Source organism: Homalodisca vitripennis, chromosome 7 (assembly GCF_021130785.1).
Source record: "Homalodisca vitripennis isolate AUS2020 chromosome 7, UT_GWSS_2.1, whole genome shotgun sequence".
Taxonomy (NCBI): Eukaryota; Metazoa; Arthropoda; class Insecta; order Hemiptera; family Cicadellidae; genus Homalodisca; species Homalodisca vitripennis.
In genome coordinates, this window is record NC_060213.1 from 100261164 (window position 1) to 100275865 (window position 14702).

General features: G+C 30.0%; 1 protein-coding gene across 1 annotated transcript; it reads left to right on the forward strand.

Moving 5' to 3' along the window:
- The first annotated feature begins 1179 nt into the window (after positions 1-1179).
- On the forward strand, positions 1180-11938 carry LOC124366095. Its single transcript, XM_046822348.1, has 2 exons — positions 1180-1341; positions 9848-11938. The coding sequence occupies exons 1-2, from the start codon at positions 1266-1268 to the stop codon at positions 10105-10107; spliced, it is 336 nt and encodes a 111-aa protein (XP_046678304.1). The 5' UTR covers positions 1180-1265; the 3' UTR covers positions 10108-11938.
- The last annotated feature ends 2764 nt before the right edge of the window (positions 11939-14702 follow it).

The window sequence follows — 14702 nt, forward strand, 5'->3', positions numbered from 1 at the left end:
ACAGTTAACAGATAAAATCATAACTCCAGATAACTTGGCACACAATTCATTCCTACTGTAATAAAATAAATGAGGTGTCACAAGAATGTTAAAATATTGAAAGTGATCCAAATTTTTACTGTATAAATAAAAGTCACGTGTTGAAATCTCAAATTATTGTATTTTATTTATTTGCAACTTTGTGTATTCTACTTTTTATCGCTGCAACATGGCTACTGATAAGACCAACGTGAGAATATTCGCTAACGCTCAGTCATATGACATGCACTAGCTATCGAAGTGACTGTTGCTATTGTATAATTGAATCTTCATGCAAAATTTCAAGTCTATTGGTCAGTTAGTTTTGAAATATCGTCCGCACAGACAGATAGACAGAAATGAGTTTTTTGCCAAACGAGCGTTGGACTTATCTCAGCCAAAAATTAGTATAAACTCTTAAAGCAAAAATTGCTTCGGTGGTGTACACGTCTCTGTACTTAGGTATAATATATTTTTATAAACTTTAGGAATTATGAAAGTCACGTTTTCTTTACTTATAATTTGACAAAGTAAAATGTGTCACCCACAATAATGCTACTTTACAACTCTTTCGTTCTTGTAATTTTGGTTCTGCCTGTGTAAATATTAAAACAAGTAAGTACAAATTTCGTTTCATTGTTCGTTAGATTCCTCACCTTAGTGATATGATACAGAAATAAATAACTGAAAGTAAATATTCAGGTCAGAAATTTTATTAATAAATAATAATTAGAATATTTATAAAATAATGTATCCCGTTTAGTAAAAGAATGTTTAAAGTCCTATCTTGCTTAGCTCATCGCCTTTATCTCTGTTTATGTTTTGCAACAAAATATATGTTTGAATTTAATAGAAATATTCAATTTAAATTTTACAATTATTTTAAATCTAACTAATAACTAATTACTAATAACAGTTTTTACAGCTTTAGATAGGTGTCACCTCCGGTTTCAAATGGCAGCTATAAAAATGACCATACTGCAATAAACTCAATAACGTACAAGCATACGCAAGATAGGACTTAACGTCCTATGCTTGGTATTTTGGGAGTAAAAGCAGGAAAAGCTAGAGCAATTCCGTTACTCAATCTACAGTTTGTCAGGCGAAGTAGGAGTGCAAGGCTGTGCACGCCTGGTAGGGACAATTAATTTATCGCTCTCCGACAATGAAACCTCCTTGTTCTCCATTATTTCCTCCTTGGATGTTTCCCAAGATCTGTCACCGTCCTTTATCTCAGACGAGTTGGCATGTACATCAAGCTGCTTCAGCTAATCCTGGCATCATGTCTAGCTCTCGATGGATTCTGTGCCGTATTCACTATGGGTAAGTCTTACCACCTTTCTTTTCTTGTGAGACAGAATTTCATATGTAGCAATTTAGTTTTAGTTATAAACGTACAATTGTTTAAAGTATTTATATTTTTATGGGTATTTCTTTTAATTAAATTATGTATGAATCAGGTAAACCTGGGTAATCCATAGTGATTTTTAAAACATTTCTACCACTAAGTAACCTTTTGTCTTATGAATAACTTGTACCATTTTTTGTATATTATATTTAGTGTATTTACCTGTTCAGATTCAAATAATTTTAAAATACATTTACCTGTTTTCTGTACCCAATATTCAGCTATGCTCAAGTAAATTATATACGCTACAAAACAATAGTATCAAGTCAAGTAATAAAAAATTAAAAATGAATCTAATAATAGCCATACGAACTTAATTGTTTTTTTTAATTATTACATTACATTATTCTTTATTTGTTTAAAAAGGCCTCCACCATGTGTTTAATAGACACTATCATGGAGATGTTGTGATGTGTAACTTTCAGTATGTGTAATACGGTTTACCTAACTAAGTATTCTATATTTAATTATTACGTTACATTATTCTTTATTTGTTTAAAAAGGCCTCCACCATGTGTTTAATAGACACTATCATGGAGATGTTGTGATGTGTAACTTTCAGTATGTGTAATACGGTTTACCTAACTAAGTATTCTATATTTAATTATTACGTTACATTATTCTTTATTTGTTTAAAAAGGCCTCCACCATGTGTTTATTAGACACTATCATGGAGATGTTGTGATGGGTAACTTTCAGTATGTGTAATACGGTTTACCTAACTAAGTATTCTATATTTAATTATTACGTTACATTATTCTTTATTTGTTTAAAAAGGCCTCCACCATGTGTTTAATAGACACTATCATGGAGATGTTGTGATGGGTAACTTTCAGTATGTGTAATACGGTTTACCTAACTAAGTATTCTATATTTAATTATTACGTTACATTATTCTTTATTTGTTTAAAAAGGCCTCCACCATGTGTTTAATAGACACTATCATGGAGATGTTGTGATGGGTAACTTTCAGTATGTGTAATACGGTTTACCTAACTAAGTATTCTATATTTAATTATTACGTTACATTATTCTTTATTTGTTTAAAAAGGCCTCCACCATGTGTTTAATTAGACACTATCATGGAGATGTTGTGATGGGTAACTTTCAGTATGTGTAATACGGTTTACCTAACTAAGTATTCTATATTTAATTATTACGTTACATTATTCTTTATTTGTTTAAAAAGGCCTCCACCATGTGTTTAATTAGACACTATCATGGAGATGTTGTGATGGGTAACTTTCAGTATGTGTAATACGGTTTACCTAACTAAGTATTCTATATTTAATTATTACGTTACATTATTCTTTATTTGTTTAAAAAGGCCTCCACCATGTGTTTATTAGACACTATCATGGAGATGTTGTGATGTGTAACTTTCAGTATGTATAATACGGTTTACCTAACTAAGTATTCTATATTTAATTATTACGTTACATTATTCTTTATTTGTTTAAAAAGGCCTCCACCATGTGTTTATTAGACACTATCATGGAGATGTTGTGATGGGTAACTTTCAGTATGTATAATACGGTTTACCTAACTAAGTATTCTATATTTAATTATTACGTTACATTATTCTTTATTTGTTTATAAAGGCCTCCACCATGTGTTTATTAGACACTATCATGGAGATGTTGTGATGGGTAACTTTCAGTATGTATAATACGGTTTACCTAACTAAGTATTCTATATTTAATTATTACGTTACATTATTCTTTATTTGTTTAAAAAGGCCTCCACCATGTGTTTATTAGACACTATCATGGAGATGATGTGTAACTTTCAGTATGTATAATACGGTTTACCTAACTAAGTATTCTATATTTAATTATTACGTTACATTATTCTTTATTTGTTTAAAAAGGCCTCCACCATGTGTTTATTAGACACTATCATGGAGATGTTGTGATGTGTAACTTTCAGTATGTATAATACGGTTTACCTAACTAAGTATTCTATATTTAATTAACTAACTTGAAAATTAATTAACTGTTTGTTTTAAAAGTTGCTGCTAGTTAGAAAAATTAATCAAATAAATGAATTTTTCATATTAGGATTTAACCTAACAAAATAATATGAACGTTCCATTTAAAGTGTGTATTCATTCTAAACGTAAGGTACTTAAATATGGACCAAAGTTATTTACATTGTTTAGTATTTTTATACATAATAAACGATAAGGCGGCTTATTTCTTTCAAGTCAACAAAAATATAATTAATCAAATAAACTTAAAAAAAGAAAATTAAGAAAATCTAGAACAACATTACTACTACTTCAAGATAATAAACAAGAATCCATCTGTACAACATACAGTAACATTTCAAATCAATTGCAGAAAATCTTTAAAAAGCATACAAACAAATCTATCACTTATAAAACAGACAACAAATTATCACAAATATTAGGAAATCCCAAGGACAAAACCACATTCGAAAACAAATGAGGAATTTATTAAATTAAATACAACGACTGTGATAAATTGTGCATTGGCCAAACTAAAAGGAACATTAAGACACGATTCAAAGAACACTTTGCACATATAAAATATGGAAGAAATGAAAAATCTGCTGTGGTTAATCACTGTATTGAATCTGGACACACAATCTCTAATAAAAATTTACGATTATTAAAAGAAGTTACAAACACAATACACTTAAATGCTTGGGAAACATTTTACATTAACATAAATCAAGAAAAACTTATCAATAATGAAGACGGACAAATTCAAAATTCAGTTTTACTCTCATCTCAATTTATAAAAAAAAATAAAATTTAATTCTGATTAAATATTTTATACTGGCTAACCGTACATCCAAATTGTTTACCATATGTTATTATAAAATTAATTATTATTACAAAAATGTAAACACTTGTTAATTTGTGAAGTGTCTGATGATGGAATCTTTGATCCAGAAAGGCCTTGCACAAAATAAAAAATTATATATTGGAAAATGTTTTATTCCTTTATTTAGTGATACTACAATAAACTTAACAAGGATTTATTGTTACGCCTTAATATGGATATACATATTTCACTGAAACATCTATACAAACTTGATTCACACAACGACACTGTCAAATCCCTTGTTACGTAATATATTGTTGATCAATCATGACCATAGCCTTTTATAATTAAAGATTGTGTAAACTAGTCAATTCAGTGAAACTATAGTATGTAAGCTATTGTGTCGGAAGAAACAGCTGCAGTAAATTTTCTTGCCTACTGCAAATAGACTCACAAGTTACACAAAGTTATCTACGCTATCAGCTGTTTTGTTGGTAAACAACGGCAATATTTCAAACTTCTATAAAAGCTTCATCTAAAGCTGTTATAGTCTATAAAACGAGAATAAATTTCTGTTTATAAGCTTACAACTTGGGTTTTCGTGTAATCGTAACAGGTATTTTCGATCCCTAACCGTATACCATAAGATTATTGCGTCTAACGATCCATTTATTTTTTAGGAGCTATTATTACAGCAATTTTCACGGAAAACTCAGTTATTTACATATAACATCAAAATTTGCAATCGGATCCTGAACTATTACGATGAATTGAGGGAGGATAATATATCTTCAATTCGTTAAGAATTTAAATTTTATCTTACTCAGTTATGTACATATAACATCAAAATTTGCAAGCGGATCCTGAACTATTACGATGAATTGAGGGAGGATAATATATCTTCAATTCGTTAAGAATTTAAATTTTATCTTACTCAGTTATGTACATATAACATCAAAATTTGCAATCGGATCCTGAACTATTACGATGAATTGAGGGAGGATAATATATCTTCAATTCGTTAAAAATTTACGTTTTATCCTGTGCCCAACAATGAACGGAATTGTAAACAAATTATTTTAAATATTAAACATTGTTATAATAGTGGAATAGTTCTAAATGTGCCGCTATAAATTGAGATTTTTTTGTTTCTATAATAATAGTGGAACCCGTTTATACTAAGATAGATTACGTTTAATGTTGTGTTTAAAGTAATAGTTACAAATCAGAGGTTATCAATCAGTGAACGCTACTAGTGTTACCGTGGGTGAATTTTTGTGGGTAATAATTAAAAATGCTAATAATCTCTTGATTTATATTTTTACTTTCACCTACTTATATCCTATTAGAGTTTTATAAATATATAAAGATAATAGGCTTAAGCCTTAATAATAAAAGCTCACATTGCAGCACTAATCGAAACAAATCATTGAATAATATATAGTGTTCGGTATTGCTGTACACCGAACATTATTGTAACGAATGTTGCTTCCATCTGGCTATACATAATGGAAAGCGGAAATGGGCTATAATAATTTAAATACAATTACAATAATAATATTGAAATTTGGTGTAAAAAGTTCAATTAGAGAAAAGGAATTTCCATCAATCAGAAAAAAATTTTAACAATTCTAAAAAACTAACTAAAAAAAGAACATTTATCGGACATGGACCCTAGATGTACAGCACAGTATACATATGCCTGCTTATTTACAATAGAGGAATTCAAACCTCTGCCTGCAAGCATCACTCAGAAAATTATTTTGTATGTAAACATGACCAGACAGATATCCCAAAAAATGACGAAAATCTGAAACCTCATAATTATAATAGTTAACTCACCAAATTAAAAGCTACAATAGGTCTTTGCATATTTTTTGCTGAATTCTTTTTGATATTTACCAAATATTTTTCTTTTAAAAATTATAGAATTCTAAACGATACGTAGTACAGTAATAACCACCCCTATATTTTTTAAAGGATGTGTAAAAGAAACAAAAAATGCGTTCATACCCAAATTCAAATTTTGTGTGACTTTTATGTAAAATTTAAATTGGAAAATGTAGATTTTTCTCAAAGTGTTAGTCTATTTGTCACAAAACTTCAGATACAAAAATACTTTAAATTTACAAAATATAGACAATTTTGTGCTGAACAAAAAAGGGTATTACATGAATCTACTTATATAAATATAAATTTATATTTTTAAAAATCCTTTTTTTAATAATTCTTGCCTTGTTTACTGCAAATTGTTTTTAAATACATGTATTTATTTCCATAAAAAACTTATCATTAATACGTTTTGTAAGTTACTGAAATTTATTGATTTTGTTATTAATATACTATTAAACCTCCTTTTTAATACGATGGATCACAATTTACATTATTTCGATTAACCTCTTGTTTAGAACTTATTTCAAACTAGTTTATTAGCTGAAATCTGTTGCTAGGAATGATGTTTGAAAGCAATGGAATATTTCGATCAAAATCTTTTACTCCAATACCTTTCAACATCCTTCTCCTAATAAACCCCTAATAATAGCATATTACTTATTCAATTAAATTTTTTAAATCATTTTAAATCTGAACTTATTTTAATTTTGTGATTTTTTTATTAATAATTAGTTTATAAAAGTTGTTAATTATGAAAAACATAAGAGTTAGAGCTTAGTTTTACGAGAGAGTTGATTTTATCCTTATTTTTCTTACCATAAAAAAGGAACCATAATTACCATAATTTTTTTATTATTCATCCATAATTAGTTGTGGTTCTGATGGTATCATCTTATCCATGTCGGTGTATGTAAAATTCCTTGGGCTGGAGTAATATCAGATACAGATGAACTGACACTGTCAACTACGCGTTTTGATCATAACAAAACTCAGGTTCCGTGGGTTAATAACCATCCAATTTCCTGATTAGACATGTGACGCAGAAATATTTCCAGAGCAGTATTGCCGGGTTGGAACCTCCGTCCAGACATTTCATCAGAGATATTGCAACAGGACAATCAACCATAAACAACTACGTCATGGCTTAGGAAAAGTAGGAGCAAACAACTTCAAGGTCAAGGAAGGTGATAACTGCTAGGCGTGTCATCAGCTGCCTAGCATGTCAGCTACGTACCGTATATCCTTTTGGGTGGAAGTCTGTTGACAAAGAATGTGTTTTGACATACTATACAAAAATAATATTGTTATGTATAAAATAGGAGTCCATTGCTACAAGTTAAATCTATATAGTTTAAACGGTGTTGGCAAAATAATTCTGGAAAGTTCACCGACGACTGTGTTCTGATGCTGCCTGAGTTGTAAGTGCTCGAGAAACCCGAGTTCTGCCATTGCGAGTTGCTGCAGGGTAGGGATTCCCATGGAAATTAAACGAGAGGTAGAGAAAATTAAACAGTTGTACATTTCAAATTGAAAGTCTATGAATATGACCAATCACATATGAGATTCAAACCTTCTCCTTGAAAAGATTACGTCCATCACCAACCCGACAAAATGTTAATACGCCAATAAACCCCTTAATATCAAAAGCGTTCTACTCTGTTCGTGGGTTTATGGGCATGACTGGCTAATTTTAGACAATTATTTTAATTTGAAATCGCTCTTTCAGTTTTTTATGCACAACCCGTTCTATTGTATGAATGAGTGTGCAATATAATACTTTTAATATTCTGAAACATAATAGTCACAATTTTTACATTTTACATGACAGTAAAAAGTGACTCAATTTTACTTCTATGCCGTCGGTCATCAGTCGGAGAGTGGCTGACTCCTTAGCCTTAAATAGAGGTTGAAAAATGGATTTTACTTGACCAATGAAAGTCATTTTCCAAGATATTGATAATTTTATTGATTTTCCCACTTGTAAATAGTAATAATTTATCTTCAAATAACAATCCAACCTAAATAATGAAAAGTTATGAATGTACACGTAATTTACTAGGCACTTGGCTTGTGAGGACTTGTAAAACCACGGATTTACAGTCTGCAAAGAAGCTTAGCTGTAAATAATAGTTTATGATCACTATTCTCGTAGGAGATAATCTACTACCACTAAATCCAGTTTCTAAAAGAAGTTGCTAACTACTACAAGCGGAGAGTTGAATTAAGCATATAAACGTACCCAAATTTACAGTTATTTAGAAATATACTTCACACGCATTTTAAATACATCAATATTTATGGGATCGTCCTAATTTTCATAATATTATAAATGTGAAAGTGTCTTTGTTTGTTCGTTTTAGTATTAGCTTTAAAGCTATTTAACATATTTACTGAAATTTTACATGGACTTTCTGGTTCCTGGGATGCGTATAGGCATAATCGTATTTCCGAGCCACATACTAGTGATATTATAGTAACGAAAAGTCCTAGTCTCTAAAGTTGTGAAATATTAGTTGAAAGAGCCTAGCTTACGAACGTTTACTATACATTTAAAGATTGTTATGAAACCCATCTTAGTTGTCTTTTGCTATAAGTCAGAGCTGTGAATATTTTCTTCATCGGCATAATCAACTGTTGAACAAAAATAATAATCCTGGATTAAATCACAAGGACCATAAATAAACACTTTGTAACATATTTTATTGATCATGGCAAGAATTTAAACTCATTATTAGCGTTGGAAACATAATTCCCTCAAACCTGCAGTGCTCATGCAGGTACAAAATCTTCGAAATTACGTGCGAAGCCGCGTGTACCTGCTAGTATAAAACAAATTATTGGCAAATCAAAATTCATAATATAGTTTCTAAATGCATAATACTGACACGATTATACCGGGGGATGTATAATTGCACACAAAATTATTGCATGTTTATGGAGTTATTTATTTAAATTTAATTAGCAGACCATGTAAACTGTGTTTACAAATTCCCACAGTCTGCTAAGAATAAACCAATCTTGATTATCAAATCTAGACGTGAAAAATCCCTCGGAAAAGCGAGGATGATGTTACACATTTAAACAAACTTATATATAATTTAGAGCTTTTATCAATATGTATTTCAAAATCGTTAAAAAATTTACAAATTTACAATTATTTATGTATGTAACCAATATTTATTTATTGCTTATTTAAAAGACATATAAATCATTTACTGCCTTTATCAGTATGTATTTCCAAATTATTTCTAAAGTATTTACAATTTTCCAATGGTGCAGTGTAGGGGGTAAGGCGGTTTTCGCATTAACTGATTCAAGCAACGTCGAGCGTGGCAGCGGGGGCGATCTTGTTCTGTCAGGGCATTGGTGGTGGTTCCGAAGTCATACGTGTGTGCTTTTACATGTTGAGGTATTCAAAATTAATATTATACTTAATAGACAACAAATACAAATAGGAAACCTCTGTTGTTGTTTAACACTAAAATATACACATTGTCCAATCGTTGTCTTACTTAAATATTAATTTATTCCACACACCATGGCCAATTTTAGTACATCTTTAGAAAAACCGCTAATGAAAATAATGATTCCGATTTTGAAGGAACGTCTTGGATTACTGAAAATCTTTGTATAAAACAATAAACCTTAAGTTTTTAAATCGTTTAATTTTAAGAATTAGAAATCCTTTCTCAGTACCATAGACTATAATGGAAATATATCGATTCTATTCTTCCAGTGCCTTGTGAACCGGGGGAGTTGGTCTTCATAGATTGCAACCTCTGCACGTGCAACCGCCAAGGATTCCCCAATCAGGTCTGTGCTAGAATGTGGTGTCCTCCACCACCTAAGAGCCAACAGAACCAGACTACAACTACAACAACTGTCTCACCAGTGCCTGGACCTGGGCCAGAAACAGACACCGGCGCCCACGCGCAGACCGAAAACCACCCGGACTTTCCGGATGAACAGGATAATGCAGTGTTTAATACTATTTGACGTAAATGTAGTTAGGAGTTATACGAAATATTAGAAATATTGTTATAACAGTATTAAAAGTGGACTTATAATGCCTTTAAAATACTCAATAAAGCATTAATATTTTAAGATTGGTCAATAATTTTATTTTTGGTAATTTTAGTGTAGATATAAGCATTATAACAGCTATTCCAACATGCAATATTGGTGCTGTATATTTAATTTAGCACGGTACAGCGATAACTAAAAGTTTAAAATCAAAGATGAAGAAACAGTGTAGTTTTCAGGTAGGAACTAACTGCCTAGATGAAGAAATATTTTACCCCGCGATAAAAAAAATTAAAATTTATTTATTGCACGTAAATATTTACATACAGTGTTGAGTTAAATAAGCCCATTTAAACTTTTTGTTAATAGTTATAAAATTTAATTAACCCTCTTCTAATTTTATGAAGATAGAGGACAGTTTATAACTGTCCAAAGAGAAAACACATACATTCCTTACCAAAACACACTTTTCCTTACGTAACAATAACCAGTATTTTGGATTGTAAATTGGTGAATGTTAACTATCGTATTCCACAGTAAAAGTTATCTACCACCAATGTGCCAATTTGATGCCAGTACAACATTATTATTCTTACAGTTGTTAGTTTTATTCCACTAAAATACCTTCTTGCTATTTTTCTTCTTAGTTTAAAGGTCTCAAGCAGAGATAATCTAAATCCCAGACGCTTCACTGAGATAATTTGGTAGGGCAGTAATGAGAAATAATTATCGTTGCACAAATCCATGTCAATGGTAGTAATTGAGTAATTCTCAGTACTATGGGTTATTTACGGGGCAGTAAAACAGCTGTTGATTTGTTCTTGAGAACTGTAGAATAATTTTGGTTAGGTAAGCTTGATTTAAAATCATCAATTTATTATTCATGTTTGTCAGATTTTTGTGCAATGTTGTGTTGTTCCCTCCTATCTCCAGTTGGTAAGGATATTTTTGACCCATCATAACATTACAAGAGCCTTAAAAAGAACTATTAAAGCTTTCTTCAACATATTTTCAATTTAATGGAGTTGGTGGTCTGAATTTGCTAGTGTCAACTTCTATTCGTAAATATAATTAATTAATAACTGATAATAATTTCTTTTATGTTTTCACATTGGTACTTATCTTAAACGTGCTAAGTAAAAGGTATTGCTGGGTAGTGTCTGTAAACGTATTTATATACTGGCAAAACCTACATTAATGTGATATCTAGATGAAACTGAATGATTAATTTAATGTTAGTTATTCTTTTTCCATGTCCTGGGATAAAGTTACAGCTTATAAAGGGCAATGAGCAGATAGGATTATAAAGTGAAACATAAAAACGTTTTATGAGCTTTTTATGTCCCTTTAATCAAAGGTACTATATTGCTAAAAAGATTAAATAAAATCCCTAACAAATACTTAATTTATAAAAAAACACTCCAGTAAGTATTGAATTTTGTTTGTAAGGCCTTTTGTGTTCAAGGAACACATCATCAGACCCACGTAACTGAAATAAAAGTGGTTAAATTAATAATACAAAGACAGTAATGTTTGCAAAAACATATTCAAATTTTTGTTATAAGCTCTATTTTTAAATCAAAACTACCTTTATTAAAACTGTTGTAGAATAATTAATCAATTATGATAACGTATATAATATTCATTTCAGTATAAGAAGCGATCAATTCTACATTTTACTACAAATATTTAATTTAAAATCTGCTTTAAGGGTTAACATAATAGCAGTGTTTTTTTAAAGGAGTACTTGAGTACAAATTTACGTATTTATGAAAAATGTTAATAAATGAAACGTTTTAAGCTATGAGTAATTTTATTTTCAAACCTATATAGTACTGTTAAGTGTAAGTTACAATGTTAGATACGTTTTCAGTTTCAAAATGTATGCAGAATAGATGTTATATTACCTATTCACTTGAAAAATTGCTTATGAATATATCAAATTCTTGAAAAAGAGAAAAGCTTGAACATTTTCTCCAATATTATGAAAACCGTAAAGAGTATAAAACTTTTGAACTACCCTAACATTATGTTTTCCTCGCTGAAATTAGCTGCTCTTTTTCAATTCTTTGTTGGCTACTCTGTTATCCTGTCCTTTTATGATTACACCTCATACGTTTACCTCTAGAATCCGATCTGAATGTCCCTACATGAATTCCAGAATGTCCTACATCTGTCTCATACACCGCTGGAATGAATGCGACAAGATTACGTTAATACATTTATTTACTTCTTTAAAAAAATAATTCATGAGTTTTTAAATATATTTTGCGACAGGTAAGTATATTATTTCCTAAAATTGGGCGTAAGTTGTTTTACCTCATTTTAGATCACTTTAGTAAGGATATATTGTTATAACAAACAATATTGTTATGTAAATTCGAATACTAATCGTTAACTAACAAGATTTTGTTAATTGAAACACAGCTGAGTATCATGTTAAATCAGTCACTTAGAAACATCGCGGTAGGTCTACCACTCGCCTGGTGTTGGGTTAGACCTCAAACGGAGGAGCGATGTTGTAATTTGGCCATTGAGACAATAAGGAAGCCTCCCCCCTCCTCCTCGCACCTCATTTCATTCACTTTATTTATGGCCTCCTTGACCCTAAGCACATTTCTTCTGGGGTCTTTCCAAGGTCACTGCTATTTACTCTTAGAAAACTGTTCTGAAACGAATAATTCCGATAGTTCTTCAACATTTTTCTATTGGTTTGTTCAAGTAACAATTCAAATTCCATTTATATTAAATAAACAACTTTTTTGTTTGTATGCTGAAGTTCTATTTGGAGTTTAAGAGGTACCGTACTCGGTTTAAAAGGTTTTAAAAACACCCTATTAGCGGTTATTAAACTGTTTTAAAATAACGTTAGCATTTAAGTACAACTTAAAATAGTATTCCTGACTCATAGTCCTAGAAATAAACTATTACAATAGCAAATATTATTTCTTTTAATTTCTAAAGGATACACAGAATGGTTGAACGAAAACTGTCACGTATTTATTTACCGGTGGGCCAATAATCTGTTTCAATAAGTAGTTTAAGAAAGATTTGAAATAAATTACTGTTTATAATTACATTAAGTTAAGGTTTCCTTTTACGCGGCGCTGAAACAATGTTAAATTTATATTCTCATCTCACTATGCAGAGCATTCTTTATTGAAAATGACTCTCTACTGCAAGCAAATTATTTCAAGAATGTAATTATATTAGCAATATTTCAACTGATAGTTAACTGAAAAACGTGATAAACCCAAACCGAGACTGTTTACTGAAAATTACTCTCCACTGTGAGCCAATTACTTCAAGAATGTAATTGTACTAACAATATTTAAACTAATCCTAAACCACAACCAGTCATAAGAAAAAAATACCAAACAGTCTTGAAGTCCACAGAGATCATACCTCTGTTTGACGTTGCGTTTAATTGCTACATGATATAAAATGTCTTAACAATTATTATAAACACAAACATTTGACAAAAATTCAAAATGAGCTGTACCGGTACCTTTTTTCTTATTCCAATTCGCATATACTGCATACTTATTCTAAAAAAAGGCATATAGATTCCCTTGAATTCGGTTTCATAAAAGTAGAAAAAATGTATTTTCTCATTTATTTCATACGTCAATTAATTTTGACAAAATATAGTTCTTAAATTTTTATATTCCGTTTTAATTTTATCCCCATTTCGTAGAGCAGATTTAATATTAAACGTTTGTTCCCTGAAACAGACATTTATGTCAATCCTATAAACATCCATATTATACCGTAGGTTTTTAAAGAACTGTTGTATGTGCGATTTGAAACAGACAACTCTTACTTAACCAAACATTTTCAAACAATCAATGGCGTGCGTATAAAAATTTATTAGAAATTTTACAGAGAGGTGTGTAGGAAAATGGATAAAAAACTTAAATTTTTTTCTACTTACAAACAACATTACGTAGGGTCGTATGGCGAAGCATAATAATCAACGACTTAGTTCATTCATTGCTTCTTTAATATGTTAATTATAGTTGAGCCACTACTTTCTGGTCAATAAATCACATATTCAATTCATTGTGACATGATTCACAACTAAAACAATCCCTCAAGTGAATAATAAAGTGACTTCGTTTTCTATTTGTAGTGAATCAAGTATTTGTAAAATTTATGTAAAGCTATACAATTTTACTATAAAATTTAAAACTAAAGTATGTAGGATCTCAAAGTGTTTTTAACAATCTTGTATTACTTTTTTAATGGTTTGTTTGATCTATTTTATTGAAATATGTAAATGAATTATCCCTTTATTTCTTTAAATGCTTAACATTGGGGATAAAAAATAACATAAATTAACTCAACCATATAAATATCGGTTAAGCAAATTAAGATTTCCAACATTTTACTGGTATTTAATTAATGCTAGAATAGAGCTAAAATCCCGAAAATTAAAACATTTTAATAGTTGAGCATTAAACATATATTTCTATAAGTATTATTGATTTTAATCCGCCACGCTGATGTTTCTTTTTGGCAATTCGTTATTAATGTTACATTAGGCTATTACCACTTATGCATATTTT

Coding starts and splice junctions, on each gene's coding strand:
- LOC124366095 (XM_046822348.1), top strand. CDS start 1,266: ATGTACATCAAGCTGCTTCAGCTAATCCTGGCATCATGTCTAGCTCTC. Junction 1,342..9,847: donor CTGTGCCGTATTCACTATGG/GTAAGTCTTACC, acceptor CTATTCTTCCAG/TGCCTTGTGAACCGGGGGAG.